This window comes from Bactrocera oleae, chromosome 3 (assembly GCF_042242935.1).
Source record: "Bactrocera oleae isolate idBacOlea1 chromosome 3, idBacOlea1, whole genome shotgun sequence".
Classification (NCBI taxonomy): Eukaryota; Metazoa; Arthropoda; class Insecta; order Diptera; family Tephritidae; genus Bactrocera; species Bactrocera oleae.
The window spans coordinates 76,190,676-76,218,368 of record NC_091537.1 but is presented as its reverse complement, the minus strand read 5'-3'; the positions used below and the strand labels follow the sequence as shown (position 1 = coordinate 76,218,368).

At 33.4% G+C, this 27,693-nt stretch overlaps 1 protein-coding gene across 2 annotated transcripts; it reads left to right on the top strand.

The window, feature by feature from the left end:
• Window positions 1–196: 196 nt before the first annotated feature.
• On the top strand, window positions 197–27,461 carry LOC106624730 (protein rolling stone). 2 transcript variants are annotated; one of them, XM_036376529.2, is made up of 7 exons: window positions 197–761; window positions 848–1,237; window positions 22,402–22,624; window positions 23,575–23,803; window positions 24,626–24,745; window positions 26,573–26,756; window positions 26,822–27,461. In XM_036376529.2, the coding sequence occupies exons 3-7, from the start codon at window positions 22,523–22,525 to the stop codon at window positions 27,180–27,182; spliced, it is 996 nt and encodes a 331-aa protein (XP_036232422.1). In that variant the 5' UTR covers window positions 197–761; window positions 848–1,237; window positions 22,402–22,522; the 3' UTR covers window positions 27,183–27,461. The 2 variants fall into 2 exon arrangements, with proteins under 2 accessions (XP_036232422.1, XP_036232421.1); XM_036376528.2 differs by lacking the exon at window positions 848–1,237.
• The last annotated feature ends 232 nt before the right edge of the window (window positions 27,462–27,693 follow it).

Here is a 27,693-nt window from a genome sequence, read left to right as displayed (position 1 = left end):
ATTTCCAATCAGAGCAGATCAAAACAGAGCGCAGAACTCAGCATCAGAGCTCTTTATTTTTAGCGTCTAACCGTTGATCCACTACTTTTTAGGAGCATGCTTTTGTTAAAAGTTGACTTAGTTGCACATTGTTGATGTGCGCATGTGTATGTGTGTAAGCTTTGTGGGAGCGCTGAATTGCGCGGCCTCTTCATATTGGATCAGTTGGAGCTTAACAGCGTTGCCGAGCGGTTCGTTGCTGCGAATGTGCGGTTGCGCGTTGACGACAAATACAAAAGTAATTTTTTGTTGTTGCTGGTTTAATTTGTTAGTACACGGAGCCAAGAACCCACAAAATTTCGGGAAAAGTGACTAATTGTTGCTAATATATTTATAGCGACGAGCAACAAGTGGTTTTGTTACTACAACTTTGGTGCTGTGCGAATTTTATTTTTTTCGTTTTTTCATATTTGGATATAATATTGTGTGGTTGCGCAACTTGCGTGCGCGTTAAATAGTTTTTGTTGTTTTTACCGTAATCACAAAATTTAATTCTTGCCGTTAAGATGTTCAATTACTTTGCATATTGAGACAAAGTTTTTGTTGTATACACGTGTTGTTGCTGTGTTAGTGCACTCAATCGTAAACGCATGCGTAACATTTTGGCTCGAAGCGTAGAAACATTTGGCACAACCATAAACCACAAGCTTACCTCTGTGCCAGCAACAACAAGAACAACAACAGCACTTCTACGCCTGCTAGCCGTTCGGTGATATTGCAAGGTAATTGACCCAATTTGTGTTTGCCGGCGTTTTATGCTTTTAATCTGTGTTTACTTGCTTGGCTATGTACATATGTATGTTGTCAGCGATTGTGTTTCCAACTGTTCATGGACTGTCAGCATTACGTGCACACGTATTATGTTTTATGACTGTGTTTGTTGAATTTTGAAAGATTTTTGTACGCAGCAGAAGATAAAAAACTACAAATAAAAAAAAATAAAAAAAACCAAAACAAGTTTAAAGATTCTGCTTTGAAGATCTTAGCCTTTTCCTGTTGTTCATTACACAAAAATGAGTGATTACAGTAATACCTGTATTCAGTTATAGGTGTGATAACACTATTGTATTCTAACAGTATTGTTGTTTATTAAAAGTCAAAGTTGTCAGTGAATTTGTGAATCCAGAAATATCGATTATCTCATTCGCTTTAAGTTCAGCGGTCATCAAAGTTAACTTAGTCTCTTTTTGACCTCGAGGTAAGTTTGCGCCAAAACGGTTACCGTGACAGCGATCACATGTATGATTTATGATATACATAAATTAGCTATATTTGTATATATAAGTTGAAGTATGGTTTTCTTCCGCAATGCCTTTTTCTTGTTATCCTGACAACAATATATCATAGTGCAGTAATGAGGCCGGAAAATCTGAAAAATCTACCAATACGAGCCAACATATGCGATATTTTATTGCAAAAGAACTTTTTCTGTAGAACTATTCCGACTATACCCGGTTGTTAAAGAAGTTTAAGCCAATGAATCGTTTTCAGGTAATTCTAGAAAAAACGATAATTTTTTATCCCAAAAATCAAAACGTTTTTCACATCAATATCCAAAGTTGACAGAAATATATATATATATAATCGTTAAAAAATTGAATCATATTCAGCAAATGGTTCAAAAAAGTCTTACTTATCTCAAGAAATAGTGTAGTACATATGGCCAAAGATATCCGCTCTTGCAGAATATATGTAACTCTATGACGTAAAAATTATGTTTACTTTTTATTTACGTTTAGGAAATACTTCAGAATTTCAGTCGAAAATTCTCACTTCTGCAATTACAAAGCATGCTCATTAAGTGTTGAGACAAATCAATAAAAATATGTACAATCATTGGTTATTAATAATTAAACCCTGAACTTGATATATTAACTTTGCCACGAAGTTTATAACGCCAAGAAAAAGGCAGCGAGACGAGGTGAGTCATGGAAAACTTTTTTAATTAACAATATTTCTGCACGAAATTTGGCAACGAGTATAGTCCAAGGTAATGCTTCAATCTTAGAATAAATTGTTCATATCGGATGACGATACCATATAGCTGCAATACAAACGAACGATCAAAATCAAGTTCTTGTATGGATACTTTTTTATTTGTAAAGGGTATTCGTGCTTCAGTGCAACCAAAATAAACAGTTTTTCTTGTTTTTGTATATGGGTTCCAAGTTTTTTTTGGATATATTATCTCTCTTTCTGTTTCAAACTGTTAAGTTGTGAGTGACAGGACGTTGATGAATGAATAGTTCTATATGGTGATATAATTGAACACTTAAAGATTGCCGCAATGAAATAATGGTTTTACACAGATAATGGATGGTTACACTACCCTGATACGATTGATATTGACATGCGGATCCATAAATTCATGAACTTCCCTTTTTGGCAGCGTACTGATCTAAGGAACAAATCAAATGAGGACTTTAAGCTATGTACGAGTTAGACTTTATACAGATAAAGTGTTTTTCCTCAGCGTAATACTCATCTTCAAGTTTTTAAACGTTGCCTGGAAGTAAGGCGTTATATTTAGCGAATTCTATACCTCAAGAAAATTCTTTATATATTGGATATATAAGTGTAATAGTCCGCTTTTCCGAGATATGAGAGACGTACCTTGATTATTATTCAATTGTTATAATATTCCTATTATGCGTTGGAAAGCTATTGTTCTGGTGTGTCTTTTTCAGTATATGCCTTTAATTTTTTTACTCAAATATGTCGAATTTTGTATCTGAAAAAGAGTATTTGCGGGGAGATCTTTCTCAATACTTAAATACGAAGGAAACCTCAGCCAAGAGTCATCGTATTTTGGTGGAAACTTTTGGTGATCACGCTTTAGCTGAGCCAGCATGCTAAAAGTGGTTTGCACGGTTTAAATTGGTGCCAAACACATGAAGAGCTCGCAGAATCTTTGAGAGCCATTCAGTAATGCTGCTTGAACGCTACAAAAAGGAGTCGGGTTTGTATCGGGTTGTGACTGGTGATGATAAATCGATTCATTATGACCAACATTAATGCAAAAAATCATATGTGAAACCTGGCCAACAATCTCAATTAAAGGCAAATCCGAATATACATGACGGCGAGATAATTCTCTGATTTGGTTGGGATCAGAAGGAGGAGGTTAAAAATTATTTGAATAATAGCGGCTGGAAAGTTTTACCTCTTCCGCTTTATAGCCCAGACCTTTCCCCATCTGACTACTATTTGTTCCTGCCGATGCAGAACGCCCGCCTTGGAATACGGTTTGTTCACTCTTGGTTTGATTTATTCTATTACATAATCTATTACCATGCAGCTCTTTTCTGCATAACAACTTGCAACTGGAGTCTACTCTGCGGTTTAAAAATCCACAAATTTTAATCTTCAGCTAATGTATATATTTCTTTCTATAAAGAGTGTAGTAATTAAGCTTGGTACAATATCATTCATTAGTTTACTTTCTACCTAAAAACATGATGTTAATTAATTAAAAATTATTTAATTTTGTTGGTAATGAAACACGAATGGCAAAAGCTGAGTTATTGATACTTTATTTATATACCTGAAAGTGTTTATTGAGCTAATTTTTATACTCTTGCAACATCTTGCTTCAGAGTATAATAGTTTTGTTCACCTAACGGTTGTTTGTATCAACTCAAACTAATCGAGTTAGATATAGGTTTACATATGGTGTTCGAGTACATAAATGATCAGGATAAGGCGACGTGTTGAAATCAGGGTGACTGTCTGTCCGTCTGTGCAAGCGATAACTTGAATATCTTGATGAAATAACGAGGTACACAAATTTTTTGGAACCATAGAAAGGCAAAATCGAATCACTGCCACGCCGACCAAACGCAATTAATCGAAAACCAATAAATAACCATAACTAAGCTCCATAATATGATACAAGAGCGTTAGTTAGTTAGTATAACGACTCGCATTAGGGAGAGACATATAAAATTTAAATTTTTTTTTAAAGTAGGCGTTGCCCGCTCTCTAGTAGTTTTAATGTGTATACGTATCTCCTAAACCACTAAAGATGTAATAACCAAATTTACTCAGTTCACATCATTTTAGCACCCTTTGCGCCAGTGTAAATATGAGTGAAATAGGGGGATCACCCCACCAGTTCCCCATATAACGGTTGTGATTAAAACTACTAAAAGTGTGATAACTTATTTAATAAACAAGTCAGATACTTTTAATTTTACACATAGGATTTTATAATTAAGCTTTATAGGAGCCAAAAATTGGACAATGGTCGCGGCACCGCCCAACTTTGGGTGAAATCTCCGGATTTATTTGATTGATTTCAGCTAAATTTTGTTAGCAACATTATCCTGGCATGCCTATGTTACAGTGTAAAAATGCATATAACACAAATTTAAATTCCATCTGATTTTTTAATATACAAATAAAGCACTAATGAATATATTAAAATAAAACTTTGTTAAAGAGTGCCTTAAAGATACGCCATCTCAAATCTAAAAATTGTCAAAATCGGGCCATAACTGTTCAAGCACCAATAAACCGAAGATGTAGACCCTAACGGCCATTATTGGCTTTTTACTGAAATTATCGTTCGTTGTATGAAATATATAATAGGCATTCGGAGAGAATCTTTTCCTAATAATATTATGCCTGTACGTCAAGAATGGCTTGAATTGGGTCAATACTTCTCTTAGCTCCCATATATGTACATAATAGAAAGATTTTCGAACTTCCGTAATAAAACAGTAAAGGCGTGTTTTTCTGATAACGGTGCATCTTTTTGTCTAAAATGGATGAAATCGGGAACTTGCCTTAGCTCCCATGTAACTAATTTCGGGAATTTCAAAAATATCCGGTTGACTTTACTCCTTATATTATATATTGGTGATGAAGCATTTTCAAAATATGTGATATTTTAATGAAATTAAGCTTTTTTTAAAATAACAAATTCTATCAACGATTTAGCGCTGAATATGTAAGAATGTGGTGTAAACCTTGGTATAAACCTCATATCCCTAATATAATGAATTCCAATTCTCTGGTTGACGCTTGCCACATCATCTCATATTATTAAATTTAGCCTCTCCGGTTGAATTTATATCACATACTTATATCACATTTGAAGATGTTTTTAATAGAATTTTAGCTAACGTGAAATAAAATATAACAATAAGATTAAGTAACCCATAATATAACTTAATAAAAACCAATTTTTGAATTCTTTCACAACATTTTTAAAATAAAGTTTTTCCAAACTTGACAGTGTTTAGCCGACGTTGATTCTTGCTAGTTGCAATAGTATATAATGTTCGGTTACACCCGAACTTAGCCCTTTCTTACTTGTAAAACAAACATTTAATATTAATTTTAACGAGACACTAGCAATTATTTGCGGTTTATAGGTGTAGGATATGCACGAACATTTGATGTATAATGATTAGTATGAATGTAATATGTATGTGTACGTGTTTATTAACTATTTAAAAATTTTGGTCTTAGCCTCAATACCGCTTGCTGATGAAAATGTTAACGCAATTACTGTGCAATTTTTTTAATACCTTTGCAAATAACAATAATGTAACCTTTATACCTCAACACTTTTTAGATTTTTCATACACACATATATAAAAATACATATGTATGTACATATGTGCTCGAAAAATTTTAGTCATAAACAGACGCCTCAATCGTCGTTGTTCTTTTTTGAAGCTTCAAGCTGTTAAGATAACATACAAATTTTGGTAAAAACAAGATAAAGTGAATTAAATACTATTTTTGTAGTAGTTTTGTCGTACCTTGGCCGTTGAAAAGTAAGCTAATCGCTGCTGCGGGCCGAAATCTGTTTTTGCTTTTGTATTTCGAGTTTTGTATGTGTACGGAAACATCAAGAAAATGTGCACAAAAGTGACAATGAAAAGTATGTAAATATGGTAAATATGTAAAAGTACATAGCTTAATAGCCAAGAGCCTGCAAATTAATTATATTATTATATAAGTATATACACAGTTATGCTCACAATAATTGCAGTGCCCTAATGATGATAAAAATTAATAATTTTTCATAAATAAGTTCAATACGAATTTAAACCAACTTGTTTTCTGATAATCGGCGCAGACAAATTTTTATATACAGTAGTGGACAAATAAATTCGCACAGTTAGAAAAATTTACGTTTTATTAATTACCTTAGTTAGTGGTTTTGCTTGTCGAACATTTTTATTACTCTATTCAAGTTTCCAATCACTCATTTCTCCATAGTAAAACAGATTTCTCAAATGCGTTAATTTAGAAAAACGATGGAGCACAAACAATTTTTTTGGTTAATTGAAAGAGTATTGTAAATAAGAAAACACAATAATATTTTCTTAGTTATATATCGAACTTAATGACAGCCTTAATATGCTTTCATAAATATTCATTACATATTTTCCACAATTGAGTCTTTCTAAAATTTTATATTTCATCTCATTATTTTAACTTAGAAAATATACGAAAAGTTCCTGATTGGTCCAATCGAGTTACTCCCACTTTATCCTAATATTTTATAACCTAAAAAAAAAACAAAGCATCATAATAATTTAAAACATTTATGTAATAGTTAAACAAAATAACTAAAAGTGTGACTTATTCTATTTGCACGATGGCAAGGACAGAAGCGTCCTGATGCATTTTAGGGATAACAATTGCTTTTTTTTATGCTGGTGGTCTATCATAAAGTGCAGCCTCCTTAAGACGTCTTCGAAATCGACTAACATTCTTCTTATTCAATGAACTGCTCTCAAGAAATCCTTTAAATACTTAATGATATGTTTCGAGTCATTCAGCGCCTTCAAGGGCCCATTTGTGCGACGTTTATTCCTATGTATATTAAAACATAGCTATTTTATTATTTCGTAATATTTTAATATATCTATATGGCCTTAAATATTCTTATCTAATATAAGCCGTCCGCCATTTTGAGGATAAGAGGGTATTGCTGGGAACATTTCAAACTAAAAACTTCCGTCTTAAATTCGTCCATCCATGAAATATTTCATTATTATTCGCAAACCACAATCTGTTTTTATGCCCTGAATTAAATTTGCCACGAAGATGGTAACACCCACTAGGAAACGTTGGAGACCCTATAAAGTATATATAAATGTTCAGCGTGATGAGCTGAGTCAATTTAGACATTCCGTCGGTCTGTCCGTCCGTATATACGCAAAGGAGTACTTCACGTTTTGAGATATCGATCTAAAAATTAGCACACGTATTTTTCCCACCAAGAAGCTGCTCATTTGTCGGAATCCTCGATATCGAACCACTATAGCATATAGCTGCCAAATCCAAATTAAGTTCTTGTATGGAAACTTTTTCATTTCGGGTAGTTATTTTACCCACTTTTTTATTGTTTTAGTGTTACATAGATAAAAGTGGTAAAGTCGTCCTAAACATGTTTAGAGCAATATTTCAGCATATTTTAACTTATGCTGCGAATCTTCAGTCAGTTAACTCGTCTGTCCATCCTTCTTTTTGTAGAACAATACTTTATTTTTACATTCCAGCGTGGTTTCTTTACAATTTTTAAGTTTTTATTAAATTTATGTATCATTCGCCATCGGGCTCAAAACGGTGCACTATGCATACGCTACCTGATGGTAATTCTAATAAAATACATTTAATAGTAATCATACGCCAAAATTATATATTAATTATATAATTAATTTTAACTCAATGAACACTTGAAGATAACGCTGCCATTTTTTATGAACAACTCAAAAATTAAATGAAATGTGCTCGTAAATTGGTTTACGCTTACTTTAAACCAACCCGAACTAATATTCTTTTTCCATACAACTTTCGTTGTTGATTTACGTGAGTACCTGCCGGCGACGGCCTTACCTCACCGTTCCAAAACACAGCGTATCAATACAATGCGTAGATAAGCGCCCCAAACAATACGAGCTATTTGCAAGTATTTATTTGGATACCAGTGGCAGTGTGTCTGGGTCCACACTACCATCTTGGTATGATTTTAGGCCGACCTAAAACCTCTTCCGTTTTCGGGTACGGAACCCAGTTGCTTTTTACAACTTTATTTTAGAACTGAAAAACAGTTAGGCTGAATTTTCAGTTCTTCCTGCATTTAGGTTTCAACCACAGCCACCACGAATCTCCCCAAAGGGGCCATAACCCAATGAGCAGATTGAACCGAAGTCCAAGGGCTTTCTGCTCCCCGTGGTACCAGAGTTGAGTCTCCGGTCAGACTGCGTAGCCGAAACTACTGCCAGTTGAGCTACCCATTACTCAATGACTGGTGACATTTGTCGCTTGAACTTTAAATGTCTTTTTATTTGCTTTTTCATTTAAAGTCTATAATATCAGTTCAAGCTGAGTATTATAGCACTATTTCTGACATACTATGCTGATATTACTGAGCAAGGTACATAATAACAGTCATAGTGCATTTGGCTTTTAGTCGCCTTTTACGACAGGCATGCCTTACCGCGGGTAAATTCTTACCCCTACCAGCAGGGGGATCTTTTTCCATACAATTATGTTAAGCTGAATTTAAATTTTAGGTAAAATTCCTATTACAAATCAATCACACTTTTGTATTAAAGCATATCTCAACTCACGCTGTTATTAATATGAACAGAACTGGGTATATGCGCTCCCTTCAACAGAGCTTTTATTTTGGCCTAAGTCAATTTTTACACATTATTTCATACTCGTATATATGTTCGTGTATATATGCTTGCCGGCGCTCCAAACGTCTAATTATCGTGTGTGTGTGTCATTAGCCAAAAGCTCGCTGCGTGAGTGAAGTAGAAACAAAACTATAAAATATTGCAGTAATATCATTAACCAATATTTTTTTTTAAATAAATCTATTGTCGAAAATTGTATTCCGATAAAAAAAGATTCTATAGCCCAATAAACAATAGCATATACACTCAAACATACATTCATTTATACATACACAGATATGTCATAATTCACTTCTATGTTTCAAATATCCAGCAACAAGCATTATGGCTATATATGTATGTAAGTATATGAATATGAGCTGATAATAACCCTACGTGAAGAAGTCAGACCTGTTAATAAGTCAATATTCCTTTGTTCGGACATCTTACATCCCAGGCTATTTATACCAAAACTGAAGTTATTGATTTGCAGTTTGATGTGGTGTGCCATCTTGTTGCAACCTGTGATCATCAAGAGTTTTTTTCGAAATTTGTGGCAATCATATAAAGAAATTATCCATCGGCTAATTATGGTTTTAGCGCCAGCGCCACTCCAAGCAGTCACTTTTTAGTCATGCCATCACGTTTCATCTATACGAAATTGATTTTCTAACGTTTATAAACAGTAATAACAGTCATTAATTTTATAACATAATTAAAATTTCTAATCTTTTGTATTTTTGCCGCTTTTTGCAATCGAGCTGAATGAAAAAAAAATCTATGAATTTGTCGAATGAAAACAACGAAAGTCATAAAAGATAAAATATTTTATGATTTTGAGAAATTTTTTTGTGAAATAATGTCATAACTCGTAAAAATGATCCTTTATGATTTAAGGCTAGACTTTGGCATTGAATAACTTTTGAGCAAGTGGACTTACCAAAAAATCTACTGTTTTGTAGAAAGTTAATTTACTCACAAGAATAAGTTATCATTTTCAATATTCAATAATTTATTCAAATTCAATAAACATTCAAACAAAATAACACAATATGCGTGCACTATTTATATTACATATACATAATTGTATGTATGTATGTGAAATCGAAAATCACTATGCACCACCATATTTTCACTGTATCTAAGGAAAAAAATAATAATTTTTTTGTTTTGATTAAGCTTACTATGTATGTAGGTAAATACTAACTATCTCCATTTGTTTGGGTGTTACAAGGTTGTTCGGGTTATTGTGACAAAAAGTCAAAAATATGGTTGCAATATGTGCGATTGATTAATCCCATTTACTCGTATTTAGAAAATTGTCATACTTACAATACAATTTACAAAGTTTACTTCCGTTATAAGTATACACCAAGAATGTATGTTTATTGGCTTCTGATTATATAAATGATAAATAAATCGCCTTTTCCTCTAATTACTTTATTATTGTAAGTATACATGTTGTTTTTGTTGTATATGTATGTACACCTTCTTTTTCGCATTGGCTTACAATTATTTATTTTTTTAATATTTATTTAGCGTGCCGAAATTTTTTGCTTGTTAGCTGTTAATCAGCTTATGAATTAGGTATTTAATAAATTTTCCACTTTGATTGTATAAATATATAGACATATAGATATATTTGTATATGGACATATGTACGCGCTTATATCAGAGTGTCAGAGATTTATACATTTCCTCAAGATAACTCGCAAATAGAATATAATTTGTCAATTAACTGTTGTTATTTAAAATCTGCTTAATTTGTTAGTATATTAGCAAATGTATAAGGTGTCGTTAGAAATTAAGGCGTCCTAAATTTGTAAATTTCACAAGTTCACAGTTTTACCTAAGTAAGTGTTGGCATACGGTGTTTGTGTTGTTGCGGTGCCAAAAAGAATTTCAAGAAGGCCAAAAAGAAGACAAATAATGTCAGGCTTTCTAAATTCCACAGCATGACTTGTCTAGTGAAAACGTTGAATAACTGAATATTTCAGTTGATATATTATACCTATATCACGCTAATTTAAAAGGTCTGATAGCTTGGAACGTTTGTCAACGGAGTTAGTTCCCGAATCAGGCTCAAAATTTAAAATTGTTTGATCAAAGTGAAAACTTCCGAACAAATTTAAAAAGGTTTCCAGGCGTTGACATTTGTGTTTTTTTTTATACTAGTTCTCATACACGATATGTACAATTTTATAAATGAAAATTTCGAAAAATTGTAAGGAGATGTTTTTATTAAATGTTACACTTAAAAATTGCCAGAAAATGAAGCCGGTTCAAATATGTATGAGCCTATATAAAATTTTTAAACACAACAAACAAGTTTCTGATTTGAGTATTACTACGAGTTGTAGAGGTCATTCTGCCTCAGTTGATAATTACTCACGCAAATGAAAATAATGACGGATTGGATAAAATTAGTTAATAAACAGTTGTTTTGCTATTATATGACGCATGCAAATGTTGGGTTTATTTTTTGCACATTTAAACATAAAGACGTACATATATACATATCTACGTTCACACTATAATAATTAATGAATGCATGAATGTGAATGAACATTGTATAATAATTATTTTAAAAAAATGTTTATTAATTTCGAATTTTTTAGGCATTTTGTTATGGAAAAATTTGTAAAGTTATAAGTAAAGGAAGTGTTAAAAATTCTGATTCTGATTGCTATCAAATTAAATATATGAAACAACTTTATATCTGTCCTGTGAAAATTTAGTTGCCATTTTTCTTTGTATACGTTAGTAAATATCATTAAGTTGATTAAGTTTGCATTAGATAAATCAAACAATAAAAAACGTTAACTTTGGTTGCAAATTAACAAATACCAATGATTCTTAACAAGAACTTTGATCGGTCAGTTTGTATGGCAGCTATATGCTATATTAATTCGTTTTGAACAATTTCTACGGAGATTGCATTAGAGTTCCTAGTTCGTTTATATACAGACGGATGGACAACGGACAGACATACGGACTAAATCAACTCAGCTCGTCATAATTGTAAAATATTGTTAATAGGGTCTCTGACGTTTTTTTTTATGTTACAAAAATTTTTTCAAACTTAATACCCTGTTATTACTTATTATATTAATATTTTTTGTTTGTATTAGTGGTTGAAGTGGAATTAGTAGGTATGTATTGTATTTAAAAAAAATGTGTTTGTGTTCTGTGCTAAAATGTTTAAGTGATTACCACCCTTTGTAATAATATTATATATTTTAGCATATGTAACCCAATTTTCTGTGAAATAAAAGTTCGATGGACTCAACCGGATTTGCCATAGTGTTTGGTTTGTTTGTTAATATGATCTATTGGGTATGTCAAGTTGAAAAATAAATGCAGGTTTTTGAACTGTTTGGTTTTTTTTTAAAACAATGTCAGTCTTGAAACGCAGTCTTTTTTTTTATTTGGCACAGTGAAACAGTACCAACAAAGAAACAATGCGCGTAATTATTTACAACGGTGGAAAAAGAAGGAAATTTGCAATATCTTGTTGACCACACTTTTGCACGTATAATAAAGGGATTTTTACCAGAATTTGAGATCCTCAACAACGATTGCCATATGATAAAAGCCATATTTAAATGGGGGTGTGTTGGCAGAAGTGCCCACTCTACTTATCGGCAATGTTTTAGTGTTCTTGAAACTAAAACAATTGATAAACATGGGTTTACCCTATGCGTGATTGTGTATTTGCAACTAAAAAATCGATCATCAATACTATGGTAAAACAATCGGACTACTTCAACTTGGTTCTGCAACTTGTAAAAATAAAAGAAAAAGAGTCAGCGGACTTAGTGCGGGCAGAGGTTTAAAAAAGCTTATGAGAATGTGTACGAATATGAGTTATCAATACTATATGCTTGGATACGCTGTTTCGAGTGCATATTTTATATCGCCTACAGACTACCAATAAAAAACTGGCAAGTTCAAATTCTGAACATGAACTGAGAAAACAAATGTTAATCTTGGTGAACATTCCAATGGTTTAAGAAACACAAACAGGGATAATACTGCCAGAAAGTTTTTTCAGCAGGTATGCATTAAACGTAGAGGCTTTTCGGATATACTTGTTTGCCTGGGAAACTGCAGAAATCTTTGTAGCAGAATACTCTTGGTTTTACATGCCTCCATTAATACATATAATTTTAATACATGGCGCAGATATTATTGAAAATGTTCCGTTACCAATAGGAATGATATCAGAAGGGGTGCTTGAAACAATATCCAAAGATTTACGCTATTATAGGCTGATTCACAATCGAAAAACCTTGAGACTGCACATCATAGAAGACTTCATCCACGGTCGTCAGATCCTCTCATGACCTTAAAATTTAAAAGTACCGGAATAATTTTCCAAGCACTTTCTTGAATAACACAAAAAATGTTAAGTAGAAAGATTTTATAAAAAAAAATTTTGGGTAAAAAAAAAAAATAATTACTGCAAAGATTTGCTACTTTCTTATAATTTTCATATATTATATGTTGTATATAAAATAAAATAAAGAAACACATTTAAGAAAAACAAGTTAATTGATAAAATTGTTAATAATAATTAATTTTATAAATAATATTACACTTTAAATTTGTTATTTTTTCGAAGTTAATAACAAAGCGCGTCAGATTGACATTTTCAGCCACTATGCGCTCTCGGCTATTTACGAGAAGCAATTCTATTACCGCCAGTTTGGCATTGAATGTAGAGGCCAATTACTTTTGGACAAATTGTTAATTTAACTAGAGTCAAATAAAATAACTTTTTGACTCTTATGTATTTCTATCTGTGATCAGAATATACTTACTTGATCAGTGAACAGCCAATACGAGTATATATGTTATTTATGTACATCTGGACGAGTGAATAGCTTAATAAGGTAAATGTAGGTTCGTTTGATATCATAGAATTGAAAATTACTACTTCCAATAAATGTCTTTAATTGCGTTACAAACAACTTGCTGTCGTGCATTTAAATTGATTTCGCATATCATTTTCGTCGTCATAGCAATTATCATATTCTATGCGTCCGTGGCACTGAAAGGTTCGACGGCTTTTGAGAGCGATAAAAGAAATAGGTATTCTTTAGTAAAGAGTGAAATTCAATACAATTACTAATAATTATGTGGAAAAATATTCAAGAAGATTCTATCTATTACAATATTTAAAATTTTACACAATATATTTAAATTGTTTACAGAAATGAATTATGTTCAAGCACTGTGTACTATACAATATATACATACTTGTATATATAGGTCTATGATAAATTAAGACACTTATGGCTCAATATTCGTTTTATAATTTTCATATTTAGTTACATAAATGCAATCATATGTATAATCTACGCACTCATCGCAATGTTGTACGCTAACTTGGTCCTCCAAATAGGTTAAATACCTCTATACGTGTCTTCTTTGTTTTGTATGCCATTTTTCTTTACTCTGTTGAATATTGCTTTTGTTTGATTCACTTAATTTCAGTACTGCGTGCTTCGAAGTTCAAGGTCAGTTCCACATAAAACATGTTAACTACTTACCAATATATACATATTGTAGTATATATGTTTAGTTTGACTTGAAGTGTAGGCTTTTTAGACTTTGTGAGCTGTCAATGACTGGTCTAAAGTTTTTAGTGCAAATGTCCATATGTATTGTATGTTAAGTAACTGTTATTGTATTGAGTTTTTGTTGGCAAGCCATATGACACATGAGTGTATCTTTGCTTTTGTTTAGTTACGCATTCGAATTTCAATTTTTTATAAGAAATTGTTTAGTTATTTACTTTGAAAATTTTTTAAATGCTACTTATAACCGCAATAAATGCTTTACCCGCATAAATATGGTATATGGAGACTCAGTCGTTTTTTCTAAGAAACCAACTTACACAACTTGAAGTAATAAATGAAGCTGAGTTCTCTTCCAAAATGTTCCCCCACTAAGAAAGTATTATTGCTCTCCCTCTGCTCTACATGTATGTTTTTCTTCGAAGGCTTTGAAGCTGAAGTAGCTCTATTCATCCACTAGTTTGGTGGAAGTTTATAGTGAATATGCTCTAGCTGAGCGAACATGCCAAAAGTGGTTTGCACCATTTAAAAGTGGCGATTTGTGCTTGGAAGATGAACGAAAGAAGTTGTTTTTGCCTTGGATTGTAACAGGTGATGAAAAATGGATCCATTACGATAACCCTTTAAGGCAAAAAATCATATGTGAAACCTGGCCAACCAGCTAAATCAACGGCAAAGCCAAATATCCATAACGCCACGGTAATGCTCTCTATTTGCTGGGATCAGAGGGGCGTGTTACATTATTAGTTTATAAAACGGGGTAAAACCATTAATGAGGAACGCTATCGATAACAAATGATCAAATTGAACCAAGCGATTGCCGAAAAATGCCCGAAATTTCAGACTAGACTCAAGCCAACAATTTTCATCAGACAACGCTCGGTCTCATATTGCAAATCCGGTTAAAAACTATAATATTTGGAAAACAGCGGTTGGGAAGTTTTGCCTTATCCGTCTTATAGCGCAGACCTTGCCTTTTTGACTATCATTTCTTTCAATCAATGCAGAACGCACTCACTACATTACGGTTTACATCAAAACAAGGTATCAAAAATTGGCTTCCTTCATTCATCATTTGGTGCCGTTCCTTCGGGATAGAATCAACATATTGACAGAAAGTTACGAAAACGTTATAGCTTCAGGTAGGAAAGATAATCCAAATTCAATCCAAAACAAAAAAACATTATATTTGTTATCGGCATCGATTTTAATTTAGCCGCACTTTATTCAAACGTAAGAGAAGTCAGTCATTTAAATTATTACACAGTGTTTTAATATATTCTATTTATCGCGTGCAACGATAAAGTAAAAAAAATTAGAGTAATTCAAAAGCTTAAAGGTTTTTTTTAACTGAACTAAAATATTCGTGCTCACGTTTTCATATAGTATAATATTAGACATCATATAATGGGTGTGTTTGTAGAAGTTTGAACTTTTATATTCTCGCAACATCTTACTACAGAGTATTATCAATATGTATAGCTTTGTTCGCCTAACGGTTGTTTGTATTGCTTAAAACTAGTCGAGATAGTCATAGAGTTATTATAGTATATACATATCTAACTGATAAGGCTGACAAGACGGCACTATAAGAAGTTCTGCAGATAGAAGTTTTGCAGATAGAATAAATGATTGAAAAGTTGGTAAATGGTTTAATAAACATATCTTCTAAGCCGCTGAAGCTAAATCAACCAAACTTGCTGACAAGAAATCCCTTTCGAATTCCTTCATACACTGTGAAATCGAATAATAACCACGAGCATTCCATATATAACGGTTATAATGAAACCTACTAAAAGCGCGGTAACTCACTAAATATATTTCCACAAGCATTAGAAGGTAGAAAAGGGGCTTTGTAGGAGCATGTGTAAAACTTGATTAACTACTTTTCAATTTGGTGTGTGAAGTTATCCAAACATTCCTATTCTACACTGTGAAAATTGGTGAAATCGGATGACAACCACGTCTACTTCTAACATAAAATACTTTTAAATTCCATCTGATTCTTTTACATTACAGTATACAAATCAAACATCAATGAAGTTCTCAGAATAAAACTTTGCACAAAGGTGTTTTATCTTACGATCAAAAATTGTTTCATTACTGAAATTTACTGAGAACATTTTTGTGATAAGAGCATTCCTTGTGTCATAAATAGGTAGAATGGGATCAATACTTGCTTAGCACCCATATACATTATATACATCTTTTCGAACATATATCAGTCAATATGTGAGAAATCTTAATGAAATTCAGAAAGAATCTCTTAACATATTACTTTCTTGCCTAAAATGGATGAAATGAAGGCAATAGTTGCCGTAGTATAATATAAAGCTTTGCTACACCTGAAAGTATGTCCCCGCCTTTGGTTTTTCCAAATTGAGAGAGTATAAAATATTCCGTTACACCTGAACATAGCTTTCCCTTACTAGTTTTTAAATGAACATTAAAGAGGTTCTGCGAGAATTTTTCTCATTCCAAAAATTACTTTTTTCTTTTTTACTCACCTATTAAGCCCGAAAAGTGGGCGATCGCTGACAATGATTTGATGGTAAAACTATTGGTTTGTCACACAGAATTCGATTTTTGTAAATAAATTTCCAGTAGTTCTAAAAATTGATCCTTTGCATGGTAATTTGCTAAAGTATTCTGAACATAAAGAACAAACATACATACTGCTTGAACAGCTACTTCTTTAGAAAATTCTATACCTCTTAAACAAGAAACCTATATATGTACACCTATTGAACTGAAAAAAAGTTAATGAACACACACAATTTGATTTTCATTAATGCTTAATATTTTTAATACTGATCTGATTAATAATGAAGATAATATTACAAATAATAACGAAATAATTTACACATACATACTAAATTATATATAAACATATTGATGTGTATAAGTGCACTCACATAACGTTTTCCGGCACAGATTTTGCGCTTAAAGTTTGTTTTGGTGCAAAGTACGAAGTCAATGCCGTGCATTCTCTGTACTTTAATGCTTATAATTTACTTTGTGCAGCTTATTTCATATAATATTTATAATTATAAGCAGGTGTATGAAAAATAATTGTATGTATATTAATTATATATGTACATATATGTGAATGTATTTATTAAGGGGGGTCTTTCACATTTGATTCACGGATTTTTAGCGCACCTAGCGCTTATCTGATCACATGGTTGAAAAAACATTAAATTTCATTTAAATATCGAAGTTTAAAAACCATTATAGCAGGTATATTGTGGATAAGGAAAGGTCTAAAGCCTTTTTTCGAAATTTAGGGAGAATATTGTAACGGGTTTACTCAGCAAATCGTCCAAGTTAAATCTCTAACTTGAGTTCGATCACTGAATTGTTTTATAAAAGCAACAGTTTAGTGGCTATACACTTATCTTTATTTTTAAATTAAACAACTTAACGCTTTATAACTTCTTACTTTTAGCTCATTTCAATCCAGCAGCCTTCACATAGCAGATCTTTACCAAAACATCGTCACTCGAACTTTCTGGCAACTACGAATTTCGCTGACTGGTTGATTCTGGCAAAGTATTGAGGAGTTGCTAAGATATCACATTTTTATTTAAAAAGTGGCGATCATCCATATTGTATCATTAAATGCGAGAGCGAAACGTATCTATTAAGTTTGGTTGATATAATTAGCTTTAGTAGTATGTCAGCCCATCTATTAGAGGGGGGTGCACGCTCACTTTTAAAAACAATCTGCAATCCCACATTTTATTTCCTCTGTGATCTTCTGTATGAATTAGAAGTTTTGTATTCTGATTGAATTCTGAGACACAGCATTTATAATTTTTAGTAAAACGCATCTCGTTTGCTTTATCTATCCAATTCTAAAGAGCATATTTACCATTTATTTAATTTTCGAATCTGTTATTGATTACTGAAATAATACACGCTCTACTAATTAATAAAAAATATCTCTCAAATCTTATTATTGTACATTTTTTGACAAGCTTATTAAATTATTAATTCAGATTAAGGAGGGGTTTGACATATGTTCAACATATAAATATGTTAATGACTGTCTCATCGAGTTGCCAATTTTTCATTAGTTTGACTAAAATTTTCATTGAATTTGACGTAATTAAAACCATACGTATTGAATGTACCTCAGCTATGAGCAAATATCTTGAATAAGGGTTTATCTTTAGAAACCTATTTGAACTGTTGAAATTGTAAAGAGTTAAACCCCGATGCGACTCATACTTTATGTATTGAGAAGAACATGGATACGCAAATCGGGGCTTATTCTAGAATTTAAGGCTAACATCAGAAAAATGTTTACCAATCGGTAGCTAAATTCGAACTACGAGTGGATTTTTGGGCAAAAATTTGGGGAGCATTACTCGATGAGAATTGTTGCTAAACACTGGAAGAGCCCTCATAATTGTTGGGAGTCATTCCAGTAGCCATTTAAAACATTTAAAAGCAGCTGCATACATTTTTTTTTTAATTCGCATTACTTCAGAGCAAGGTTTCCAAGATGGGCCCATAGCGGGTCAGTTTCTACTCTCCCTGCGTCCAGGGATGCCTACTGGTTTGTAGCCAGCATCAGGCTGAGTATCTTCTATTGAGTGGAATTCGTCGGAGGGTCCGCGTCCATGTCCCTTTTCTTGATGCATAGTACTAGTTCCACATAAGAGACAATTTGTTGCCAGTTTTCGCCGCTAGCTATCATTTTTACTATTATTTCCGAGCTTCATTCCATCGATGGCACTTAAAGAAGGTATGGTTTGCATCATCGAGTGGTTCGTCTCCGTAAATACATGCAGGGCTCTTGGCCTTACCCATGTTATACCGGTATTTTCGAAAATATCCGTGGCCGGAGAGCATCTGTGTTAGGTAGTAGTTCACCTCGCCGTGTTTTATACTGTGACATGTCTCTATATTTTTGATCAATTTGGCAGTCCATCTCCCTTTGCGCTCCCTTGTCCACCGATCTTGCCAGAATTCGAGTGTTTGCTTCCTTGCTTGTTGTCTTGTTTGCAAGTGTATTTCCGTTACATTTTTCTTCCATAGCAAGAGTTGTCTTCTCTCCTTTGCGAGTAGATCTATTGGGATTACGCAGCTTATCACTAGCACTGCGGATTCGGATACAGTGCGGTAAGCCGAGGCGACTCTCAGGGCTGCTGTTCCCTACACCTTAGCAACTACTTTCCGTCTATGTTTCACATTGATTGCCCACAGTTCACTCCCATTTAATAGCACTGACTGTGTTGTGTCCATGAGCAGTTTCCTTCTGCTCGCAAGCGGACCTCCGATGTTTGCCATAAGTCTTGAAAGCGACATGGTTATATTGGCTGACTTTTTAGTAGCGTGCTGTATTTGAGCCCAGTACGTCAGTTTGTTGTACATTCTTATACCTAGGTATTTTAGGGTTTTTGTCATTTGTATTGTTTCTGAATGAACTTTCATGTTTACCTCCATCGGGATATGTTTCCTAGTGAAGATCAGCTAGGTTTTTTCTAGCTGCATACATTCAAAGCTAAGGAAATCGGGTGCCATATAAATTGAAGCCAAGAGACGTTGAAACACGACTTAACAAGCCAGTTTTTACATCGGATTGTGACTGGTGATAAGAAATGAAAAATGGATCTATTACGACAGCACTAAACCTGTCCAAACAGCCAAATCAACAGCAAAGACGAATGTCCATGACGGCAGGGTGATGCTCTGGTTTTGGTGGGATCCAGTGGCGGTTCCGTGGGGGGTTTTGGGTGACAAAACCCCAACTAAAATTTTTGAATAGTAATTCGATAGTAATAAAAGGTTGACGAAAAATTTATATCAGAGGAAGATCAGTAAAAAGAGAAAGATGTTTAGTTTACAATGTCCAACGCATCGAGCTTGCCTGAAGTTCGCTGCTTCCACATCTTAAGCTCCATGGGGAACATTTTTTCTGAAGATAGAAATTCTGGATCCAATACTGGCGAGATCGTAAGGATGTGCTGTATTATGAGCGACAACAACTTATTAAATTGAAACGAGGGATTGCCAAAAAGTACCCGGAATTTGCGACTATACACGAGGCAATCATGACAACGTTCAGTCGCATATTGTAAGACCGGTTAAAAAACAATTGTAAATAGGACTAGCTACTGCAAGTAATTTTTGAACAAGGTGGATGGCACATACACATTTTTGCAAAGTTTTAACCCGATATCTTTATTGGCTGTCAATTTCTATACTGTGAAGTGATAGAATCAGAAGTTTATTGTTTGTTATGAGAAGTAGGCGTGGTTGTAGACCGAATTCGCACACTGTATTATGGGAATGTCAGGATAATATTATAAACCTAATTTCGTTGAAATTGGTCAAGTAGCTCATAAAAAATATATTTAACGAGTATCTCAATAGGACGGGCAGACTGTCACCTAGATTTGTACTCGCGCCGTCATCCTGATCGTTTATATACATATATAACTCCATATCTATCTCGATTAGTTTTACTTGATACAAACAACCGTTGAGTGAACAAAACTATTATATTGTACTATGTAGCAACATGTTGAGAATTTAAAAAGGGGCGTAGCAGGGCATGTCGGGTACAGCTATATAATATACAGTATATGGTATATAATACTTATTTTAATATATATGTGCCTTTGTATATAAGAATTACTGCTTAAAATTTTATTCCTTTTTGGTCATCAGAAAATACTGAAGTACTCGAAGTTTTATAATTAATGTTTGCCTAAAACAAGCTCATAATGGCCCATATATGTCAAAGGGGATGTGCTCAATAATAAGCTTTATTTTTGGTTCAAAATAATTGTAAATTTTTGGTTGTGCCATTATTATATAGGAAACGTGCTGAGAGTAGGTAATGCAATAGTGATCCACGTATATCAATATTAATATACACATACATATATATTCTATACATCTTTAGAAATACACTTCAACTAGTTAGAAGAATAAAAGCTATGTATAATATTTCTCAAATATATGTAATACATTTATACGCATTCGAAATTTGGATTTGGAATACTACAGCACTGTCTATCGTAACTTTTTGGTAAAAATCAATTCTTCGGTAAAAAGTATTGCTATACCATAACATTCTACAAAATTTAAAAACAAATTAATTGATTGGATACAGATCCTGATGAAACTATGTTATTTAAAACTTTTGTGGTTCTCCAAATATGAACGCAAGATCTTTCACATCATACGTTTATCCCAATTTCCGTCAGCTATGAAACCTCTTTTCTGCATTAATAGAAACCTGGACAGTCACTCAGAAAGTGTTTAACCGTTACCTCACGTCCAAACATCTCTGACATTTTCTACTCCGTGCTGTACGTATCTCTCTTAACCATTATTCTGTAATATAATATGTTAACTGCTGACAGTTATACCTATACATTTACCACAATGAACAACCGTGTACTTTTGTCTCAGATTTGTTAATAGATGCGCCTTTCCTCGTCCAGTTTCTCATCGCCTTCTAAGTTCTAACCTAAATGAGATAGATATCTATTAAATCAATCTTGCACTGTCTTACGATTCGAGATCTGCTTTCGGTATACGATAAGGTATGTATATAAGTATATGTTTACGTCATAAGTAAGTACGTTTTTTACTCTTGATATAAGCATATACTTAGTATTATGATTTTTTTGGCGCTAATGGCCTAGCAAACCCTCCTATCCTTGGTACCTCGGCTGGAAGATTTTCGCTTTGAACCCCTCTAAGTACTCCGTCCCACCCACTTCGACATTTAACTTATTTGTGTAGAGAGTGAAGCATTCCCTACCTGCCACATATCCTTTTCTCCACTCTCTTCTAATGAGGAATTCTAATTAGAAATTCCTTTTGAAGTTTAGAGAAGAGACCATAAAGTCCGAACTTATATATAATATCTGTAGGGAAAATCTTATCAAAGATGGCTTCATACTCAAAGGCTCTGATATTTCATAGACCGCAATAGTAATGTAGAGAGTTTGCGCAGGTATGGACCGATTCTCTCAATTTCATATGTCCGCATAGTATCATAACAAGTATGGTTTTGTTCTGCCTATCTTTTAAATTTAAATTTTTTTAGTTTTAAAACGATAATACCTATATATTATTTTCTTTCAACTTCTTCTCCTTATTTATAGTACCATAAAATTCAACGCTGGCGGCATTTCTCGTAATATTTACGACGAGACTTTTAATGCGGGAATCTAAAAACAGCATACCAATTGTATGATGATATATGATTCCTAATTAGCCGCGAAAATGAGTCGCCTACAAGTAATTGTGCATCCTGTAAAAAAGGAGTTACGTCGGGACAAATGCGGCTTTGATCACTCACCAGCAGATGACTTCGTGAAATCACAAGTGAGTAAAATCAATCAATTTTTAAATTATAAATTATATTAATGAATAAATGTATAATGTAAAATTAAAAGTTGAAATGAAGAATTTCTTTCAATGACGAATAAGTTAGCATCTGGATTTGTTATTCAAAAGTCACACATAGTCTACGGTATACAAATGCTGGGTAGAACTTTCCACTATTTTGTCTTCAATGTGTACTCGTTTAAGTACTTTCAAGGCTATTGCCACAATTTTGTTAAAAATTTCAAAGTCGAGTCGTATGTCAACACATATGTTAAAAGTCTCAAGCTAACGAACGCAATATAGCACAGTAGGAGTATGTAAGCTAAACGAAGAAGAATAACAAAACAACGCCCATTCGCAGTTGGTCAATATTTTCTTGAAAATCATATTTTATTTAAATGAAAAATGCAATGCATACATAGTGCCGTGACACAATGTCCTACCAAAGAGGTGTTGAAATCAAGAAAGGCCATGCGCTACTTGCCTTTCTGCTTTTGTTGTCTCAATTAGGGTCATTGTACAACACAAAAAACTATATGGTTTTTGTATGTAAGTGTTGACAAAAACAACAGATCGGACTGACAGTAGAAGTCTCAGGTTCAGTTGTTTCGTTTTTTCAAGGATGGCAACTCGGCAACTGACTTACCTTGAGAATGGTCGCAGCAGGTTTAGCTCGATTTGGTATGATATCGACGCCTCACACTTCCGCAACTATTTAAAAACAAAAACAAAAAGCCCCCGTAGACGCGGCCAATAGTTGTCTCTCGATTGCATTCTTGGTTAAATAGTCATTAATAATGGAGTATATATTCCCTACCAACATCCCTTACTTAGTATGTTTATATGTAAGAATATTCACCCTAACTGTTCAAGCCTTTTTATTTTATTTAAATGTATTACCTTTAACATTTTCTTTTGTTTGCTTTTTATTTATTTATCACTTACAGTGGCAGAGTCGCACCAAAAGCATTGTGTATTTAATTTACCGTTGGCTTATTGCGTTGTTCTTCACCGCCGTCGTCATAGATTCGATGCTCGAAAAGGAGGAGGGTTCGTCGACAAACTTTTGGCTGTATTTTATTTACCTGACCAACTGGGGTGTCATGCTTTGCATGTTTACGAATCTATTGGGCGCCATTTTGGTCACCACATGGCATTTCCATCCAGAGTATGCAGGTTAGTAATAGCTTATATATAATACATAATATACATGAAAGTGATATATGATTTGAGAAGTGAGGCCCCTTCAAAACACCACATTTTAATAGCAATGCAGCTATTTTAAATTTTGAAAACGTAATTTCGTCACGGTCGCAGTAAATAGCGCAGTCATGGTCAATGCTGAACCGATCTTTGTACAATATAGTACAATATTTTTAATAAAATTCTTTGCATTTGTAGATTGGAAAAACGAATATATTATATGGTGGCCACCAGCTTGATATTTTGAGCCTAAAAAAGTAGAAATTAGATATATGTACTATTATCTGAGGTAGATTAAGGAGATTTTCAGATAAAAATATTTTTACCAGGTGTTGCCACTTGCTTAGATCTATTTGATTAACTGAATTGATATCGATCTGAGATTTTGTAAAAAAAAAATTGTTGTCCAGGCAGCGCTACAATCTGCGAATGCATGGTTCAGATCAAACTACTATAGCATATAGCTGCCATACAAATTGACCTCTCAAAATCAAGAAAGAGATCATTTTATACCCTTTTATGCCGAATTTAACGATTTTTCTTGTTTTAATTATCAAATATTTCTAATAGTAGCTATGACTCCTCTCAAAGCAGCACTAACTTTTAATTATTGACTCATTTATCGACCAAAGTTTAAGAATTGTATAATATATTTTTCAAGTCGTAGTTAAAAACTCAAACGGATGTTATTTGCAAACATTTTATTCAAATCGAAATATAGCAGGTAGCTCATAAAATATTGTATAAACATTTTGTTATGAACATTTGAATAACTTTTTATTTTCCTTCTTACAGATAAACTGTTAAATATGGAGTCGCTGACTAGTCCATTCGTCATTTACTGGGGCATGCATATTATATCTCTAGTCCTTTCAATAGTGATAACCATAATATATTGGAGTGTACTTTATAATGGTAAATAAGAAAATATTACATTCAGCTTAGTTATCTCATAAGCGAGTAACAAAAGAACACCCGCTAAAACATCAAATTGTAAGTACGGTTGGTCAAATATACTAAGACACTTTAGTAACGACAAAATTAGCAATAATGATTATTTTTACGTTATTTCTACCGAATTCACTTATTGGTGAAGATGGAATTCTGCTAATTAAAAAATATACAGAATAATACCAGAGAACGTATAATATACGTTCTCTGATAATACTTTGACAGTTAATTCTCTGGAAAATTGTATACCTCTAATAAAACATCGTATAGAAAAACATGAAAAAGTACCATATGATAATTGTACAAGTTGTCGTAGCAATTTCGTTTCTTTTTCATTTCACAACTGTTGGAAACGGTGTTAAAGTGTCTAAAAAGTCTGAAAAGTGTCCGAAACCACAAATTTCTGCAACCAGTGTAATCGATAATCGCTGGTCCATGTAATGAACTTTGTGCTCAGGGGACTCTTATTTAACTTGTGTGCAAATAATTTTGGATAATAAAATACTGAAAGTGATCTTACTAACAACCAGGAACTCTTGAACTCTTTACACTTTGCACTGACCAAATATGTTGTCAAATATACAAGGTCTAGTAAAAACAAATCCATTATTTTTGCATTAAATTGAATGTTTTATTTAGCATAGTTGTTAACATTTTGAAGGTAATTTCATAATGCCACGATCATAGAAATCCTCGTCCCTATTCACCAAAAACTGGACAGTCGATTTTCTTAAGCTCTCTTCAAATTTTTCATCAGCAAAAACATTTGACATAGACAGAAACAGAAACAATTAGTAATCAGTTGATGGCAGGTACAAACTATAAAGTGGAAGCATAAGTGCCTCTTAATCGAACTCCCGGAGCTTCTGGCGAGTCACTATCGATGAGTGTGGTCTGGCGTTGTCCTAATGAAACACAATTCCTCTACTACTGGCCACTTCTGGGCGATTGCTTCCTTTAGACGGTTCAATTGTTAATAGTACAGGCCTGGATGAAGAGCTTAGCCGGAGGAGAGTAGCCCATAGTAAGTGATTCCCAGCCAATCCTAACAAACACATAGCAAACCATTTCTCACAATCAGTTCTTGGATTCCACAACTGTTTTCACTTGACGTTGTCGCAAGTGACCCACTATTCATCACTATAAACCTTCCGCTTCAGAAATGGATCGATTGTGTTGCGATTCAGCAGCAATTCGCAAATGTTTATTCGGTCCTTGAGGTTTTTTGCGTTAACTCATGTGGCACACATTGGTTTCCATCTTTGGCGCGTGACAAGCAATTAAAAACGGTCTGAGAAATTTATCAATATTATCTTTCTAACGCTACATTGCGTATCCCTATCGCACTTATACAACACGAGATACATTTTACTAAAGCCATCTATTGGAAAAATATTGGATTTCTTTTTTTACCAAACCTAATATATTCAAATCAATGGCGTTCTGAACAACTTATGGACAGATATGATATTGAAAGTGTAACTGGTTCCTAATAACTTGCTAAAATACTTCTACAGAGCCACTATCCATACTTGAGGCGGAGGTTACAACTAAACCAGGTTACAACTAAACCGTTTCGTACTTGTCCAGGCAACATCATGGCAGTACTAGTTGATTACTCTTTACTTTTATTGTTGAAACCGCGCTTGAATTCTTTTGTCTATTATTCTATGCTGACATTTTCGGTCCAAGATTTATCCAAAATCCACTGAAATTTTCTTTCTTTCTTTCTCTCTTCTTTCTTTCTCCTCATTAACAAATTGTTTAATTCTTTCGTATGTGCATTTTCAGCTGCTGAGAGCTCATTAAACGCTACGAACGTGCTGACACATGCCTGTAATTCCATTTTCATGTTCATCGATTTGCTGATTGTGGCGCACCCGTTGCGGCTACTGCATATGTTTTTACCAGCGTTATTTGGTTTCATATTTGCGATATTCTCCGTTATATACCAGATATGTGGCGGCAAAAACAGGTATTTATACTTCCATTTGTCATTTTCACAAACACATTTTATTAAGTACTTTCACTTGCTTATAGAAGAGGCAAACCGTATATTTATCACGTGATTGATTGGCGTGAACCGTTAAATGCCACGCTTGTGGTTCTTGGCGTGCTCCTGCTCACCTGCTGTATCTACATGATACTCTTCACTATCTACAAGCTGCGCACTCTGCTCTATAGACGCATAAATAATGCCTCATACTACTTCCCAACAACAACGCCTCAAACTGGCGGCCCCGAGAAGTTGGCCAATGGCACTTTGCCGAAAACGGTTAAAGGCACGGGCATTCAGCATTCACCTTCCGGTATTTCTATGGTGTTGGGTAACTTCAACACGCCCACTGGCTATTATAACGAAGCGTGCACGAGTAGTACCGAAAAGTTGGAGCGGTATTAGATGACTATTGAGGGGAGCTTACAGGGAAACAATGTGTAGTTCAAATTATAATTATAGGGTTAATGAATATTATTTGTATATAGTTTGCATACGTGTTTAAAGTGTATTGATTAACACCTCATTTTTGGTGACTAATGTACAAAATAAGTAGCGTATTCTTAGAATATTGTTCTAGTGCATTTTTAAAATAAAACGTAGTATTAGTTAAGAAGTCTCGAACTGGTTGTGCGTTTATATTTTAATAAAAAAGATGAAATAAATACAATATGTAAACACAAATATTTCCAATTTATATAATTTTTGGATATTTACTTTAAATAGTTTGTATTATATATTATATGTTATTAATTGAATAGTTATGCATAGTTTAGTTTTGGTAAATGTTTTAAAATCCGAAGTGATATCACAGCTGATAACATAATGAACGAACAGCCGCAGAATATTCATTATGCTTCAGTAGTACGGACCGTTGATCAACAGAAAAAGTGGTAGACAATGTTCATGCTCCAAA

Bases quoted from the DNA above. Each gene is read 5' to 3' on its own strand.
- LOC106624730 (XM_036376528.2), top strand. From the start codon at position 22,523: ATGAGTCGCCTACAAGTAATTGTGCATCCTGTAAAAAAGGAGTTACGT. The intron at 24,746-26,572 runs GTAAATAAGAAA...GTGCATTTTCAG, and splicing joins TTGGAGTGTACTTTATAATG to CTGCTGAGAGCTCATTAAAC. The intron at 26,757-26,821 runs GTATTTATACTT...ACTTGCTTATAG, and splicing joins ATATGTGGCGGCAAAAACAG to AAGAGGCAAACCGTATATTT.